Below are 19,257 nucleotides of genomic sequence, written 5' to 3'. Positions count from 1 at the left end.
AGTCTGTATCATTTCCTCGACAAGCTAAGCGCCCCAGTTCTCGGGACAATCCAAGGAGCTGCGAAAAAGACACCTCTCCCTCACATCTCAATCTCTCCGTACACGTGTCCAAACCTCGTCTTCAGTACGCGTGTCGACCAAAAACAGACTGATCCGATTGCCCAAATTTGGACCAATCAGAGCGCTGTTTTAGTCTGTGATTTTGATTTTCAGAAACAGATAATGCTTATAAGCCGGAGAGGCACACCGCCACTTCCTTTTGTGATGAACCCACCCTCTTGTTCCAATAAACCCGACGTGAATTAAAAAAATTCTACGTGTTCGTCTTACCATGCACCATAGGATTTTGTCCGGCGGAGACAATATTGTCATTTCGTAGTATAGGCATCGGTCATTATCAATCTGGGCGCCCCAATCAACTATGTTTAATTTTTAGGTGTTTTCTATTTAAAAAATAATAAATAAAAGAAATAAAAATAAAAATTAATTGCTTTCTTCTTCCCCTGCCCATCCTTTTATTCAGACTGGTTTGAAGCCTCTCTCTCTCTCTCTGTGGATTCTCAAGCAATTGCTCTGTTGTGTTCTATCGTGGCCTATCGTGCCCTGTATTATTGTATTGTTCAGAAGTATCTTTTTCGTTCGATCGCTTCTGTTTTGATCTTCGTTTGGTTTTCGTTTAATTGACTCTGTCTTCGTATCCAATCCTCTGTTGCGTTTGGATTCACATTGTTGGGGTTTTCTTCAAGGTCTCAGATTATTTTTTTATTGGTCTGGACGCGAATCGGAACGACCATTTTAATTTTCTAACCGTTTCTGGTGCTATTCGATTCGTATCGATTGGACTTTTAGAGAGATCGAAGAATTTGTAGTATTTTGTTGATTACGCTTCTTCTGAGTCCAATTAGGGTTTATAGGAGCGTGGATTAGGGGTTTCTGGTGCTTTGTTTGGGTGTGGAGATGTCGGGGGCTGGATTGCAGTTCGGTCGGACTCGCGGGGAGGATCGGTTCTACAATCCTGCGAAGGCGAGGACTTACCGGAATCAGCAGCATGATCAACTCCGTAGAGCTCAGAGTGATGGAACTGAGAGTCTTTCTCCTGCAATAAGGGAAAACAAGTTTGTAATTTCGGGGCGTCGGGAGTCGGAGAATCAGACGGGGTCTGAAGAGCCTAGGAAGCAGGTAGATGTGCCAGATTTTGAGCCGGTGGTGTCACCTCTGAGCAATCTGGAACGTTTTTTGGAAGCCATTCGGCCTTCTGTTCCGGCTCAGTATCTCTCTAAGGTCCATTTTTATCAAATCAAATATACTTATTTTTTACATTCGTCAAAAGGGTTTGTTGTCATCCGCAGACGTTTACTTATGCTTACATAATTGCAGACAACTATGAGGGGCTGGAAGACTTGTGATGTTGAATATCAACCGTACTTTGTGCTTGGTGATCTGTGGGAGTCTTTTAAGGAGTGGAGTGCTTATGGGGCAGGAGTTCCTTTGGTTTTGAATGGAAGTGATTGCGTTGTTCAGTACTATGTCCCGTATTTGTCCGGCATTCAAATTTATGGCGACTCTATTGAGGCCTCCGTGAAATCTAGGTATTTTCACCGCCCGTACAGTTTTTTTTTTCCCCTGTCTTGATATATATATAAAAAATGTAGGCATTTGTATGGGCTCAACTGTTTCATTTTGGTGTGTGGTCTAATGTTCTTTCATGGTATAAAACTTTTGCTTTAGTCGATTTATCATTGAAGAAATTTTCTACACTGATGCATTAATATGTTGTGGGTTTCTGCTCTTTTGTCATTTGGTGACTGAGTTTTATTCTTAATCTCTTCATCTCATTTGGTGTGAAAAGGGCATTTCTTCATCTGCCACTTGGAGACTGTTTTGATATTATATTTCCTTTTAGGATTAGTAATGTGGCTGGCCTTTTGCTTGATTTTCTGCAGATTATATAGTACTGCATGATATCCATTGCCATGATTTCAAAGTTTCATAGTATGATCTGTCAACACCATATATTCTATAATCCGCGATTGTGTTTCAATGAATTTTATAATTATTATATCAGTAGGTGATGGCCTGGATATTAACTTTGCCCTTTCCATTTTAGAGTACTTTAATGATTTTAGGTGGATTTCTTGGTTCTTACTAGTATTTAATAACTTACAATTTTTAGATATAGCAGGAAACCTTAATATAAAAGAATTGCAGTTAAAAAATAAAATTGCTCACTAGTTTTTTTTTGTACAGATGAATTGTTTGAAATTAAAATATGAATTTTCTTTTTAGAATGTTTCGTCTTTGTAATTTGGTATCTTCACTTTCCGTAATTTGGTATCTTCACTTTCCGTGCATTGCATGAATAATAATACTATATGAGTAAAGGCCTGCAATTTGTGTGTTTGTGATGTCTAAATTTTGTATATTGGATGGATATTCATTATTGTCCTTAGCATTTTTCTCTGAGTAATTTCAATGAAGATATTCTAACTTGGTTTTTGCTCTCGATTTGGATTCTTAACAACCACTAATTTCATCTCTCCTTTTTGTGTGCGTGTGCATGTGTGTATAGTTCATTTGCGATGTTTATCCATGCAAGTAGTGCGATTGAGTAAGTATTTTGAAAAATGTATTGAGAACTTCAAAATTGATTGAGAATTAAAAACATTTGCTTTGAGGAAATGAGAGAGAATTTTGGAATACATTAAGATGCCCTCCCTATGGTGGTGAGCTTTGTGCACATGGTGTTTTACTTTATTAAACTCAAAATTGTCAAAAAACAAGTCTTTTGGGAAATAGTTTATTAAGTTAATGGAGTCCTTATGAGGCCAAGTATTTTTTAAAATTTTTTAAAAAAATTCTAGAGTTAGGTTTGTGTTTGATTAATTAAATTAAAATTAAAAAAATTACCTTTGATAATCAAAGAGTGGGTATATATAGTGCATGTATGGTGCAGGGAGGAAGGGACAGTTTTTGACCTGTGTTTTTTCCTCTCATTCTTCCTAAAATGCCATTCTTCTACAAGTTTGAAATCAAATAAAGTATGCAACTATGGGTAAATTAATAAATTTACATTTCTTAAAAATTATCCACAACTGCTCTACTCCCCTGTTTTTCCCCTAAAAACCTTAAATTTTAGGCTGTGGAGCTTTGCTGATAGCTATAGTGTGTGCGTGTGTGGACGCAGTCATGCACGCAATAATTATTGGAGGGTGGAGTTTTGATTATAACTTGATTTAGAAGAGCGAATGGGAACTGCATTCACCCAAGGTGAGAGTTGGTAGAGATCATATTCGCTCGAGGTAGTATATGGTAAAGTTAACAAATTAAAGTCCTTAAATATAGTTAGCTGACTTCATATCTGATGCAAACGAACCAGCAAATTGAAAAAAGGTAACCTACTTAAGGGTTGAGTAAATCTACACCTTCGATGGGATTTAACAAGAAATAACCCTCTTTTTTTGCTAGGCAGAGACATGACTTCCACATCCTATCCAATTGATGTGGCACTACATAATTTTTTGGTTCAAACAACAATTATTATTAGATCACAACAAAAGCAACAACCAGCCTTAAGTCCCACTATGTGGGGTTGGCTATATGAATCCTTTTCCATCAATTCACACAATCAAGGGCATTTTCCTCAACTAACTTGAGGGCTGTGAAACCCTTTCTCACCACTTCCTTTCACGTTAATTAGGTCTCCCCTGACTCTTCTAGTACCATTAACATTTAGAATTAGATCAAATGTGGGAACTCTAATGACAACAAAGGATCAATCAATCCTCTAAATCATTAATTCTAAAATTTTCAAGATAAATCCAACATTTATAAAGTACAGGAACATTTTATCTTTACCATTCATAATCATAACATATTCAAATAAATCTTAAAATCAGGTACCCTTTCCATACTTGGTTAAACAAACAAACATAATATGTACATTCATGAGTTCAAAAACACCCAAAAAAAATTTATAAGATTGAATCACATTGAATCAGGATTTTTCTCAACCAGGAACTGATACCAAATCCAAGGCCCAAGCCCATTCAAGTAGTTCAAAAAGAAGAAGTGGTTGAGAATTTTACAATTGACATTGCTGCAGGAAATTGAGATGGTTCAAAACTGGAGCCCAATGCCCAACAATGTCATTTCATCATCCTACATAATTTCTTTATTGGTACCACCACAGGCTATTCTTGCAAATATTCTTATTTCATTTAAAGCAGCAATATTGTGGCCTCCCTCAAGCATGGTCATAGTCCAAGATAGCGTTCCTTAGACGGGGTCCCTCAATTCAACCCATTGATCCTTAGTTTTGAAGAATAGGAATCAATCTTTAAGGTAACTATAGAGCTGAGGCCTTTGCCTTCGGTTTGTGATGAATGCATAAGTCCACGGCTTGTAGAGAATCATACTAATACGATATGTTCTAACTAGATACCAAAGGAGAAGGAAAGCCTCATTTGGGGAAGTTAGGTAGGACAGTGTGGGGACCCAGAAGTTGTTAATGTATGGGCAGAGTGGATGCCCATCTAGATATTTTAATGGTGCATCAACCAATCCATAATTGAAAAGGAGGGTGGATTGGAGGCCCCGGATCATTTTGTTGTTGCTTTTTTGATGGTGTGGCAAAGGATGTTGTCTTGAATTTTGCTAGGAAGGCTCTAGACTCATTTTGTGAAATTGAATGAACTTGAAGAGGATGAGGAAACCATGATAGAGAAGGCTTGGAGATTGGTTGGCCTCGAGAGAAAGTCACTTAAGATGTTGTGCTTTCCCTTGATATGTTTTGGATCGAATTTTTATTGTGAGAACTAGTTTGCCCATCTGAGAAGTTGTCCCTACGGGAGGATCTTTTGCTTGAATTGTATCATCTTTGGAAAAGATGACATTTCCATTTCAACTGTAAAGATATGTCCTATTAGATGGAATTCCAACTTTTTAATTCCTCTTTTCACTGCCAAGATCTCTTTGAATGAGGAGTGATAATTACTTCAGATTCTCTGAATGCTTCACTGGGTTCTTCAACCCTTGAGTTTTTAAATTTCAAGATTAAATTCTTTCTAGTTATGGTAGATGATGCAGCATGCAAACAAGAGCTACTTTACTTTTCCTAATTTTCATTGCATTTTTGTTTCTTTTATTTGGGTATTTTTATTAGGATCATATATTCGAGATTCTAGGGTGAATCATTCTTCCAAGCAATGTGAGCCCATAAAAGGTCCCTATTTATTAGTTTTTCATCGAAATTGGAATTGAGAATTAAAGGTTGTTGGATGCTGGCCTTGCATCACCCATCAATTTGCAACTTTTGATATTTATATTAGCATCAATGAAATGGCAAGATAACACAACCCGACTCATGATATCTGCGTTCTAACACAGCACAGTTGTACAATGTACACAATAACAGAGTGTATTACAGAAGTCAGAACCAAAAATTGTGTTACATAATACATATATTTGCTAATATGTATGAGAATGAATGCATGCAATAAGGAGATAGAGAGAGAGAGAGAGACACACACACATGCATACAAATGCCCACACAAAACACACACCCAAGGTCGAAGCAAGAACATGCATAATGCATGATACGCCTAGCTAAATAGCTTAAGACATAAAGTAAAAAGAATAGTGTATGCGCATCTCACCAGATATCATTGCAACTAAACCTTTAAAAACATTGCAAAGACAATTACAAAAAGAACATCTTGTCTTCAGATGTATACTCAAGGGAATCTTAAAAGGCATTCAACCAAGCAATGAAAATCCTAGTATCCTTAGATAAACTTTGGAGATAATAATAATAACAATAATAATTGAAAACTTATTCACTTTTAACAATATGGCTCAATATTTCACCAGAAAGCAATCCGCCGTATCATCCTATGTTTACAAAGATAACAAATATATATATTTGCATACCCATACTGCTATAGCATCAACAATAAGTAACAAGAAATTCTTGCATCTTGCGTCACTAATTAAAGCTTTAAAGGCTTCCTAGTACTTAGAACATCATAAGCTTTAAAAATACAAAAATAAGAACAGCATATTTAATGTTATGTTGATATAATTTTGCACCAATGGAGGTACAAGGAGGTTTCAAAAAACCTCCATTCTCCCATTCTATTTTTGTAATAGCTGTTAATTTTAATAACCAAGCCTTAAGTCCCACAAAGGGGGGTAGACTAAATGAATCTCTTTTCACCAATTTACACGATCATTAGCAATTTGCTCCAATAAGTGTTTAGGGCTATTAAACCCTTATCATCTCATTCTAAGTTATTTTAGGTCTACTCCTAACCCTTCTACTATCCTTCACAATAGCTAGCTCACTTCTCCTCACTAATGCATTATTTAGCCTACATTGCAGATGCCCAAACCATCTGAGTCATCCCTTCCTTGTCTTATCTTCTACAAGAGCTACGTGTAAGTGTAATGGTTGTGGACCCCAACTTTGGTGAGGTATTGTCCACTTTTGCCCACTTATCTCATGGATTTATCCTATAAAAGGCGCCTCACATCGTTGGAGTCCAAACAATCCTTATAAGCTCAAGATCTTCTTGGTACGCATCCAATGTGGGACCGTGACATGTTCTCCCGTCCGATCTCTGATCTCCTCGTTAGAGTGACTTACACGTTTGTATAGGATCCACCCACATGATAGTACCTCTAGAGTAGCTCTGATACCAAATGTAACGATCCTGCATCCAACTTTGACGAGGTATTGTTTGCTTTGGCCCATTGGCCTCATGAATTTGTCCTATAAAAGGCACCTCACATAGTTGGAGTCTAAACCATCCTTATAAGCCCAAGATCTCCCTAGTGCACATCCGATGTGGGACTGTAACACTATGCCTCACTTATCATTAATATGTTCATTGCTTAATTTATCTTTTAATGTTATATTACTCATTCACTGAAGTATTCTCATCTCGGCAACTTTTACTTTTCGGATGTTGTTTCTTAATCGTCCAACATTTTGATCCATATAATATAGCTACTCATCCACCTTAGCATTCTCATCTCGTCAACTTTTACTTTTTTGGATATGTTATTTCTTAGTTGCCCAACATTATGATCTATATAACATATGTGGTCTTATAGCTGTCCCATAGAACTTCCCTTTTAATTTTAAGGGTATTCTACAATCACACAACACACTCAAAGCACTTCTCTATTTTATCCATCCTACTTTAATTTTGTGCATCACATCTTTTTCAATTTCTCCTTAAGCATACATAATAGATCCAAGGTATTAAAATCTTCTAATGTTATTAATTTCTTAATCATCAAGTTTAATATTTTCTCCAATATTCCTCCTACTATGATTGAAATTACATTTCATATATTCTGTGTCATTTCTACTTATCTTAAAACCTTTAGATTCTAAAATTTTTCTCCATAATTCTAACTTAAATTCTACTCTACCCCTACTTTCATCAATCAAGACAATATCACCTATAAACAACATACACCATGGAACCTCATTTTGGGTTTTCTTGATAAGTTCATCCATCACTAAAGTAAAAAAAAGATAAGGGCTCAAAGCAAATCTTTGATGTACACCTATTGTGATTAGAAATTCCTTGGCCTTTCCACCTTGGTCCTAATACTAGTGATTACTCCATCGTACATATCCTTAATGAAATCAGTATACCTACTTCATATGCCCTCTCTTTCTAAACCCTCCATAAAACTTCTCTAGATACTCTATCATATGTTTTTTCTAAGTTAATAAAATAAGCAAGTCCCTGCTTTTTTCTCTAGCGTTTTTTATTAATCTTCTTGAAAGATATATAGCTTTTGTAGTAGATCTCCTAGTCCCAAGCATGAAACCAAATTGATTTTCTAAGATTCTCGTTTCTATTAATCTTTGTTTAACTACCCTTTCCTACAATATTATTGTATGCCTCATAAGTTTATTTCCATGACAGACATTTACAATTTTGAATCTCTCTTACAATTTTAAATGAAAAAAAATTAATAATTAAAGGTGCAGCAAATGAAGAATAAGTCATGCCTCATTTTTCACCTTAATATAAATATATATCCTTTGAGGTACCAAATTTTTTTGCTCAATTTGGGACAAAGACTCAAATTCCCCATATATAATGGCAATTCTTCCCTTCCTCTTTTAAAAATCATCCTCTAATTGCTCTCGTTCTTTTATTTAGTTCCTAAAATATAATACATCCTTTAACTTCCCTAATTTTTTCCCCAGTGTAAGGTCTCTCTTAATTGATATGCAGAGAATGTAGAACAACCCCCCCCTCCCACACAAAAAAAAGGCACTTTCGATTGCTCTCAGCGCTGCTTGCTATATGACAGAAAAGTCCCATGGAACAACAGCACTACTCTCTCAGCAAACTGGATCTCTCTCCTGCTTTAGATTTCTCTGTCAAAAGCAACTAACCACAGACACTGTAAAGTGATAATTAGGTGACTTGATAGTCTCTCTGATGCTTGTCTTCTGAATTCTGATTTCATGCTCACATCCATAGTTTTCAAATCAAATCTAAATCGTGAATTGAGAATAGAAACGAATCAGCATAAAATTCTAAAACTTATGTTGTGCGGTAAATGTATACATCTAAAAGACACAAACAAACAGAATACATTAAAAATGATATATATTAATGAAAATTGAATGATCATGTAACCTATTATAAATACAAATCTATGTATGGATGAGAAGTATATTATTTATTATGAGGTTGAGAAAGTGAAAGTAACTCAATTTTGAATTCTCAAAAATGTTAAATCATCTCCAAACAATTCTAGTTTCAAAATAAATTATTCTTCAAGTGAATCAAACAAAAGGGAACTTCATGAAACTGTCAAACTCTATAAAAAGTTTAAACTAAAATTTTGAAAACAATTCAAAAGAGATATATTAGTAGATCAATTTTGCTTTTGAGGGTTTTTGTTTTGAAATGTAGTGAACTTTTGGATTTTTTATTGGATGGGTATTGATTGGGAACCAACTGGATCTGTTGGATTTGGGTCAGATGCGAATAATTACTCATCTCGAAATTCCAATCATTAGTCATTCAAGCCTTCAAGGTCAATTCTTGCTTAATTTGATTCTCCTTCTAGAATCAAATCGATAGGCTAGTGAATTGAATCAAATCATAGAGTTCAAATCTAGAACTATATGATTTTTGGCAACTATGCTTACATGTCTTAAAATACATTAATTGGTAGCAGCTCAGATGTGTATCCTCATTATACTTTCAACTTCTTCAAAGATTAATCAACCCATCGGTTGGCAAGCCTTTCCTCCTTTCATTCAAAATCTCAGTGTTCTTTGATTCAAAATTTATTATCTTCATTAACTTACAAAAGAAAGTACATTTTCAAAGTTGAAGCACTAGATGCTAATGCATAAACCAGTATGAGCCAAAAGTTAGCTAACTTATCTGAAGTTTTTTCAAAACAATAAGTATCTCCATGACAAGGCATATATAACAACAACAGCACCATGGTCTAGAATAAGCGTGCTCCATATATCTCACTAGGTACCAAGTAAATGCGGCCCAATGCCGGTTATTTGCGAATTTTATACTCCAACTTGTGGTTACGTTATCTTGCCACTAGATGAAATGCATTACTAAAAGGGGAACTGCACCGAGCATGACCTTTCAAACTGCTAATGGAAATTGAGAGAGAAGATAGAAGAGTTTATCACAATGCCCAATCTACGATAAAAACTATAACATGCAGCCAACCAATGTATTATGTAAGTAATGACACCATGCATCATTTTGGATGGAGTGAGCATACTAATGCACTTAGAAATAAACCACTGTCAGTCAAGTGAAATAAAATATGTATGAATCACTGTTAATCAAGTGAAACAGGAAATATAATACTTATGGTAGGCTACTGTTTATTGTTGTCTTTTTAATTACTAAACCAAAGGAAAAGGAAAAAAAAACCCTTCCTCATTCAGTCTTCAGTTAGGTTTCCTAGCATAAGAACCTAAGACTAAGTAAATGAATCCAGTGTTTGTCCAAACCTAAAACTAAAGTCAATGAATTCACCCTGCATCTGGGAGCATAGAGTTTAGGCCTAGGATTTGGATTTATATGGATTTGGACAAAACATAGTATAAAATTTGACACAAATCAAAATCCAAGCCTTGAATTTTGTGCTTCCAAACACTACCTCAATGTTTTCATCGTTTATTTGCTCTGAAAAGCAAAAAAAGATAAGTTTGCAGTTCTTTGAAGGTGGTCAACACTGTACCTTGTATTACAAATCTTTCGAGTTTTCTTCCAAATAAATTGTAAAATTATGTAAGATCACCACAGCTGTATCCTTAGTGTAGGAATCTATTGCTTCTATTTTGCTGCATTTTCCTGAATTTTTTTATTATTTTTGTAATACAGGCATAAATAGTGAAACATTACTCCTAGATGGAAGAGTACTAACATGAGGAGGCCCTATGTATTATTGGTAGTAAATAAGGATTTGACTTATTACAGAACTTCACAAACTGAATATTTCTTCTTGTTTAGGTTGTAAAATCTTTCCATACATTATTTTCAATACAATAGAATTGTTTTTGGACATGACATCTTTCTAAAGGAATGCAAAAATAAAGAAATAAAAAGCTGATTCATGCAAATAAGAATCAATGTATCAAATGTATTATGTGATCATATAGCATACACAATCGTATCAACATATTCTCTCTGTTGCATTTGTTGCATACCATGATGAAGCCATGAAAGTTTTACGTCAATTTCCCCCTGAAAACTGTGTTTACTCATGTAAATAAAATAATATTATTTATATAAAATTTCATACCAAGAATTTTTGGATGTGGGCTTTTGATCTAACTCTTAATTATTTGATCTACTGCTTTTATACCATCACCTTTATTATCACTTTTTTGGAACTTCTTAAATATCTTATCATCAAATTACTTTGGTGATCTGTAACAAAAATATAATTTACAGTGAAACCCATATTGAGTGGAAAGGAGATGTATGAGTTCATGCATTTGTAGGACGTGATACATGAGATAAATTTAGGTAATTTAAATTTTTTAAAAAACAAAAAAATTTATGGAAATAAGTGATTGATTCTTAAGCTTTCTTTTTTCCAAAACAAAAAATTTTTTAACACACAATATTATGCAAAATAAGCGATTGATTCTAAAATTCTCTTTTTTCCATATAAATTGTTTGCCTACTCTAGATCTTATTTTTTGAAATCAAGACGAGTATAAATTATGACAACTTTTATTATAATATTTTCACCATTTGTAGCTTCCCATCCAAATAAGGAAAGTTAAGGTGCTTAGTCTATCCATCATTAACTGTGGCATGTCATAACTCATAATACCAACTTATCATGTTATTAAAGCACTTCCTTATTATGATAAGCTGTCTCCTATACTAGGGGGTCTAGTGGAACCATTTGTTTGGTTACTGTTTCAAAAACATGAGTAGAAGAATTTTAAAATTAGGAAGATGAATTAGAGATATTATTATATGCTGTGTGGTTGGCTGTTGGCAATATGTTATGTTCCTTATTTTGATTAAATAGCTTAAGAGGCAAAACCCTTCTACACCCCACCTCCAACCTACCCAAATTTTCTGGTATTGTTGGAATGAATTGATTTTAAAATTCAACATTCAAAAGCTAATTTCCCATTTTGAAGATAATTTCCTATTTTCATAATAAAATTTTTATTCCATAACATAAAATATTGTTCTAGCATGAGAGGAAATACCTCAATCTTGATTCTCAGCTGCAATTGGAGATGGTTTTTAGACTGTTTGAAAGTCTTAAATATGCTGTGACTTGTTAGCCTAAATGGTTGTCCTATAAGTACACCCTTAAAATTCTCAATGCCAGGGCCTTTTGGTGGCATCCTCAACACTCAGGAGGACACAGCTCAGCCTTTCTCAATTCCTCTTTAAGACCATTCACAAACTCAGTGAGTGACATGGCATGTATCCTCGTCAAAATGGTTAATGTAACTAGCAACAGTTGAGGCTTGTTTATGTTTCAAGAATTGTCCAAATAGCCGATTCCTATTGATGGAAGGAAGACACTTCCCGTTAATATCTGCATCAGGACCCCCATTGAGTGATAGGGGGCTCCCCTAGGCGCTGGAGGTTCAATTGCTCATTTTGTCTATATTTATTAGCTTATCCAGCCAACTTTATTTTGGAAAAAGGTATTTGTCTCAATTCTTGTGTTATATTGTTTGAAATAGTCCTCAATCTCCTCTTTCCTTATCCAACTTTTCATCAAATATGTGCACAGTAGCCTTGATCCTGGTCATGCCTAGGTAGGTGTGTGAGAAGCCTAGAAGTAATTGGTCCCCCTGCATGGCCAACCTCATCAAAACTGCCCTCTTCAAACCTATGCTCTAGATTGACTTGAGGATGCAAAGATTGAAGGGGTCTACTAGGAGGTTTAGGGCCTGACTCATCGTGTTGTGAACAGGAACTCCCGAAGTTGAAAGAATACCTTAGACCGATCCTAGGAACATGGAGCCCTGAAGTTGCTTAATTGACTAATGTGAGTCTTCCACCATATCAGGCTTACCCAACAACTTTTAGCACTTGCAGAAATTGTTTGTTAAGTTGCACAAACTTTTGATCTAACTGAAGAATGTATAAATGAATAGACAGTTGAGGGTCAATTGCACAGGTTTAATGTGGTATTGTTAGTGGCCATGGAAAAGTGCATTAAAATGCAGTTGAATCGATGATGCTAAAGAAGATTAAACTGTACAACAGGTATTATGAATCCTAAAATTACTACAAGTCATACTTATTAGAGCTAATGAACTTAATGCACAATTTCAGCAATCAGCATAGTCCCACATCCCATGAGGCAATACAGCGGCGAATAACATGAATAAGGATGCAAGCAAATAATTATAGGAAGGAGTTATTATGAAAAGGGCAGCACTATTCCTGTTGCATTCTTGAATCTTTTGTTTAAATCTCTTAATCTATCAATTGGTGGCAGGATTGATGTTAGCATACGTAGCAAACACTAACAGTTAGATTTCATCAGGTCAGTGTCAAAATCTCATGAAGAAAGGCTAATTTATTGCAATAAGGGTGAATATATTTCAGTTCTGGATGTAGTAAAAAATGGTGAAAGGAGCGTCACTGAATGTGAGCTGTTGGCAGCTGCTTTCTGGCAATGACCTTTTGTGGGTTGATGTGTTGAAGGGCCATGACTGCAATAGTTATTGCAGTGCAAGAAGAAAACTCAGGCAAAGGAGGGAAATTAAAGGGATGGTGGTGGGAGCTTCTATGACTGGTTGAGGCCACATGCGGTGGTCGGATGATGATGGAATTTTTGTAAGGGTTCTTTCCTTGCAGGGTGAGGTCGGGGTGGTTTGGTTGACGATGTTGAGGGTGGGGTCACAAAATTTCTTGGATGAAGTGGTTTTTAGTGATGTGGAGCACGATTGTTGTTCTCTTGTTTTCTGTCAGTGAGAATCAGTGCAGCGATTACTGTGGATGTGGTTTGAACTTTCCTTGACCACAAATTAATGTCAGACAGTAGACAGAGAGAGGATTGAAGGAAGAAGTTGCTGTGAATATAAGGTCTTAAATTTCAATTTTGACTCAAATTTTGAAGCTCCAAAAGTATTGAAATTTTGATGGAAATTTTGATTTTGATGACAATTTTGATTTCAATTTGAAAAAATAATGGAAATCAGTAGTAAAGCATGAAATTCTTTGTGAACTTTAGAAATGGTTAACAGACATAATACAAGTTAAATACATCTATTTTGCGTATAAGGTGGAAAAGTTGTAATATAGTATGTGCATCAAACGTATTTGTATGATAATGTGCATTAAACATATTCAGTTACAAATGAAATTCATAAATCATTTATTATTTATTATACAAATAATTATAATTTAGACATGAATGGTTAAGTAAAATGTTATAAGTTTATTTTCTCTTATAATTTCAAAAGCACTTTTAATAATCTTTTTTTTTGATAAAAATAAATAGAAAAAACTAAGACAGGAATTTCACTTCACTCTTAAATTTCATTTGAATTATGAGGAAATTTCATTGCATAGTTAAAATTTTGACCAGTTTTGCTAAAATTTTGAGATTGTGATAAATTTCGGATGATTCGTTGAGTTTCGATGGAAATTATGCAAGATGGAAATTGAATGCCAATTCAATTTCGAGGGTGACGGAAACTGGAAATTTCGATGGAAATTTTGACAATTTTGTGAAAATTTAAGACCATGAGCACAATTGTAGTTCTCTTGTTTTCTATCAGTGAGAATCAGTGCAGCGATTTCTGTGGATGTGGTTTGAACTTGCCTAGACCACAAATTAATGTCAGACAGTAGAGAGAGGACGGAAGGAAGAAGTTGCTGTGGATATGTGTGCAGAATAATCCTCCTAAATGGTGATGATGGTCCTCCATCTCTTCTTTGCATAGCTGACTGGGATTGATTTAAAAAAAGAAAAATGGTAAGAGTTAAAAATAAAAAGATAATAGTTATTTTGCCATAGAAGTCTTGTGGCATTCCCATAATGGCTTATAGCGTGCTGTTACATAGCAATAGTGGTCCGTGGCAGCTGCTATGACTGATTTTAGTCATATGGCTAATTTGGGGTGTAACAACAGTATTGAGACCTAAAAAATCTGTTTCATAACAGTCTAAGCCATTATTTAAACCTTCTGCAGCAACCACAAAGTGGTTAACAAAATGCCTGCGACTCTCAAAAAATTGGGATTTTTATGCTAGGATTATAGGCAATTCTCCAAAGTTCTATGAGAAAGTGTTTCTCCAGAATTCCCTCTCTCATGGGGAGTCTGAGAACTGGATTTTGGTAGTAGTCATGTATTACATAAAATTCCATAATGCAAACCAATGTCCTAATCTAATGAACTAGAATGGATTCTGATTGATTGGATTTGATTGCTGTAAATCAAATGCTCCAAAAATTTAGTTGTAAATATTCTTGCCATTAAAGTCTCCATTTCACTCGGAAACCTTAAACCAAGGCATTTTTGTCAACCATGAGCCATCTGAGTTTTGCAGATGGAGGGACTTTGTATTCTGCACTCTGCAGCTATATTTCTTCACTCATTTCCTTTTTGCCAGTAATTTTCTCCTGCTTTTCCTCATATTTGTTGTCATTTATCATTGTTGTCACTTTGTTAATATTTGTTTTGAAGACAGTTTACTGTTTGTTGGTTATTGTTTCAAAATTTTAATTTATTCCATTTTGTTTTTTATAAGTATATGTTTTGTTCCAACTGAGTTTCATGAGGTTCACTTATTGTAAATCATACTGTGTCCTGATCTTTTATTATCTCTGTTTTTTTCCTTAGAATTTTTAACTTGTACAATACTTTTTTGTACGTGTGATTTTTATTTAGAATTCAAGTTGCACAATAAAATAATTGGTTTCTGTTTAGTTGATCCTTAATTAATTAACTTGATTTGGTTTTCATCGTTTTTTTTTTTTTGGTTCGTTTATAAATTTAATCATGCGCTTCATCACTACAGATTTACTTGTTATTTTACTATTAAATTCAATGTTAACAAATTATTCACACCACCGCACTCCCCCCTCCACCCCCCCCCCCCAAAAAAAAAAGAAGCACATGCCATTGGAATTCTAGGGAGGGCAAGATGTACAGTCTTATATGGCCTTCAGATTTTTATGTAATACTTCTACAGATTAGTCAAAGCTCTCCCTATCACAAGTTAAAGTTATTCTAATCTTTTATTTTTATTTTGGATATAATTGGAAGTTATGATGAAGTGTGTCTTTAACTAGTTTCGCCAAAATATTTTAACATGTATTTTAATGATGCCTAAAAATAAATAATTTATTACCATTATGTCTAATGAATATTCTTCAAGAAAGTCTGCAAATAGCTCAAGCTATCAGCTAGCTTTTCTTTTATTAATGAAACCAGTTATAATGTTCTGTCTTATTTTATTCAGCAAATATCATGATTGCCCCCGCAAAAAAATCAGATGGTTCTGGTGGTTGTTGGGTACTTTATTTGTTTTTAAAATATTATATAGGCTTTGTAATTGGCTTGTCAATACTTTCATGACATTTGCTCTTGTTATCTTCTCTGCTCATATTGTTTTTGTTGTTTAATGGAGTAATAAAAAAAATCCTGACATTCCTATCATGTGCTAGGCGGCTGGCTGAAGACAGTGATGGTGACTATTTTAGGGACTCAAGTAGTGATGGTAGCAGTGATTGTGAACCTGAAAGATTCAATTGCTCATCGGAGCAATGGAATTGTGGCCATATAGCAGGTGAGATTCCTATTAGATTGGATAGAATGTCTTTGAGAGACCAGCATACTATACTCCGAGAAGATTTTTCTAGTGATGATGGCGAATCTGGGAATTCACAAGGTTGCCTGCTATTTGAATACCTTGAACAAGACCCTCCTTACAGTCGGGAACCTTTAGCTGACAAGGTCTGTCTTTCTTCCTCTTGTCCCCCCCCCCCCTCTCTCTCTCTCTCTCTCTCTCTCTCTCTCTCTCTCTCTCTCTCATGATTTTGCATAAATCTTAAAAACCCAAAGTTTGGATGCCTTTTCACCTTTTTTGGGTACTTCATTTGATAATTTTATTGATGCAGATATTTGATCTTGCCTGCCGTTTCCCCGAGCTCAAGACTTTAAGAAGTTGTGATTTATTGTCTTCCAGTTGGATATCTGTGGCCTGGTATTTAATCATTATCATTTTGTATTTGCTTCTTAATTTCTGTTTTCACGCATGATTGGTTCTAAAGGAGTTGTTGATGTAGGTATCCTATATACAGAATACCAACAGGACCAACATTAAGAGATTTGGATGCTTGCTTTCTAACCTTCCATTATCTTCATGCTCCCATGAGAGGTAACTAAGAAAATTTTATCAGTATAATTTTATTTATTATGCAAAAGTAGATGCATTTTCATACTAGACATGCATGTGTTCTTATTTACGTGTATAGTCTTTGACTTTAAGATTCTATGATGAAACATTTTTCAGTGTGGGCTAAAACTATTTGTGGGCTTTTCCATTTTCAAAAAATTCGAAACACAAATTTTCTTCATGCTTGATCATGCGATTACAAAGAATTGCAAATGTAATAGGTGAACTTGCTTTATGAAAGCATGGTAGATGGGTAAAAGTGGAGTGTGGGGCAAGTTGGGGATTGGGTTGACCTATATATCTTTTTTAAAATTGTGTATCCATTTATTATGTTGGAATTAAAAATGAAATAGATGAACTAATGCAAGTAAATATGCAAACTGCCCACTAGTGGCTGAATTTGCTCAGATTTTAACACGGGAAACCTAATTGTTGGTGGCTTTCTGTCATTGTAATGAAGAAAATAAGGCTCTTGCTGCTGTTGATTTTGTTTTTTTATCTGTTTGTTTATTTATTTATTTTTTAAGGGGGTGGGGATGGGATGGATGATCCTTGCTGAAGCAGCCAAGCAAGAAAATTTGGGTTAATGCCCTTTCGTTTGAAATGACTTTTAAGCAAAATTACCCTAGTAATTCCTTTCAAAATAGCCTTATTTACTGTATAAATTGTAAAATCTGTTGTAATAATTTATGCGTTGCAAAACCAAAGGATGAGGGGGAAAAACATATTTAATAAATTGGCATTAGGATTTGTATTTTGAAAAAAATGAAGCATTTGTTGCAATGATATTGCATGCTAGAGTTATATGAGGATCAGTCATCTGGATGGATCGATGGCTGCATGACAACTGTGCCTAGTTACTGAGGTTTGATTGTTTTGGTTCAGTCCTGCGAGGTATTAGACCAAGTTGAAGTGGTGAAAATTGTAACTACCCAGTGCACTAATGATGCACATATTTTTTAGAATAACTCTACTGCATCATCATTCTAAGCCTTCTGCTTTCCAACTGCTTAGCATTTTGACTTATTGCAGGTGCTCAAAATGCTCAGGCTCCTGTTGTTACATGCCCCAGTGAAATGGATGGTGTCCCCAAGATTTCCTTGCCTGTTTTTGGTCTTGCGTCATACAAGTTCAAGGGATCGTTGTGGACACCTAATGGAGGACATGAGCGCCAATTGTCGAACTCACTCTTGCAGGAAGCTGAGAACTGGTTAAGGTCGCACCAGGTCAATCACCCGGACTTCCTGTTCTTCAGCCGTAGATGATAATTGAAAAATTACTTTGCTAAGTATCTAACCTTTTTAGCACTACCGCCCTACATGACAAGGTCAACTCATGTTGGTACGTGAATGAGCCCTAGGGTTCAAGTTGCTTGGATTTGTAGAGATCAAATGGCAAGTTGAATTGGGCAGTTCCTCTTGTTTGTCTTTTGTTTATTTATGATAATACAAAAGGAGGGAGGGGCAAATAAGAAAATAAAGTGGAAAAGTGCTGTGGGAGGAGAGCAATTATAATAAGGCTCATTGAGAATTGAAATGCTTTGAGGAAACTGGAAAAGCCCTAAGCCCCAAAGTAGGGTAAGAGAGTGCTTGGCTTGCTAGTAGTGGCTGGGAGTTTGATATTTTTGCTCCTTTCTATAAATTATAGTGTATGGTTATGAGAAAGCAGGCTGTTTTTTTCTGTCCTGATGGTATGTAGGATGTACCATAAAATTCTAACTTTGGGAAGGAGATTTTGATAGGGAGTTCGTCGTTTCAGTGTTTGGACTGCCCTGGATGTATAACCCCAACATAAGTTGGGGCTGCAGTAACTGAAGAACTATGTTTTAATAGATTATGGATTTTATTAACTGATTATTAGATACTGGATTTTAATGCTTTTATTTCATTTGGTTCTGAACATTCTTTGGAGTTCTTGCCTGTGCTGCATTTCCTGTACATGATATTTACATTGGCTTGGACTGGGATCTGTTATGGTTAAACTGGTTGTGGGCAGATTAAGTCTTCTTGCTGGTTTATTTTTCTCTCGGGAGAGAAACATAGAAATGGATTCATTTTTTTAATCAGCAATGAGAGTTATCACTACATTTGTGTTGAATAGAGATTCAGGGCTTCAGCTTTGAGGCTACTCATTATTTTTAAATGTCCTATTCAGAATGCCGCACACTGCATTGCATTCTTCTATTAAAGGTGGTTTGTGTTGACGGTCTTTTTCTTCACCATTCATTCATTTTCTTTTCATTTTTATTACTTTTTCTAACAAAACATAAGAAGCCAAGGGGAAGAAATTCTTCATAGAAATAAAAAAAGCATTGTTTTGGAGAAGGGTTTGCGGTTTCGGT

The 19,257-nt window shown here is 35.1% G+C and overlaps 1 protein-coding gene across 1 annotated transcript; it reads left to right on the top strand.

Annotated features, from left to right (window-relative positions):
* The first annotated feature begins 459 nt into the window (after positions 1–459).
* LOC131153418 (uncharacterized) lies at positions 460–18,765 on the top strand. Its single transcript, XM_058105702.1, has 6 exons — positions 460–1,281; positions 1,378–1,589; positions 16,186–16,474; positions 16,639–16,724; positions 16,807–16,898; positions 17,949–18,765. Exons 1-6 carry the CDS (start codon positions 958–960, stop codon positions 18,179–18,181), a joined length of 1,236 nt encoding a protein of 411 aa, XP_057961685.1. The 5' UTR covers positions 460–957; the 3' UTR covers positions 18,182–18,765.
* The last annotated feature ends 492 nt before the right edge of the window (positions 18,766–19,257 follow it).

This window comes from Malania oleifera, chromosome 4, assembly GCF_029873635.1.
Source record: "Malania oleifera isolate guangnan ecotype guangnan chromosome 4, ASM2987363v1, whole genome shotgun sequence".
Taxonomy (NCBI): Eukaryota; Viridiplantae; Streptophyta; class Magnoliopsida; order Santalales; family Ximeniaceae; genus Malania; species Malania oleifera.
The sequence above is the reverse complement of the archived record's forward strand: the minus strand, read 5'-3'. Positions and strand labels throughout refer to the sequence as shown.

Excerpts from the sequence above, each read along its gene's own strand:
- LOC131153418 (XM_058105702.1), top strand. The coding sequence starts at position 958 with ATGTCGGGGGCTGGATTGCAGTTCGGTCGGACTCGCGGGGAGGATCGG. Across the intron at positions 1,282-1,377 it reads CGGCTCAGTATCTCTCTAAG|ACAACTATGAGGGGCTGGAA; the intron begins GTCCATTTTTAT and ends ACATAATTGCAG. Across the intron at positions 16,725-16,806 it reads AGTTGGATATCTGTGGCCTG|GTATCCTATATACAGAATAC; the intron begins GTATTTAATCAT and ends TTGTTGATGTAG.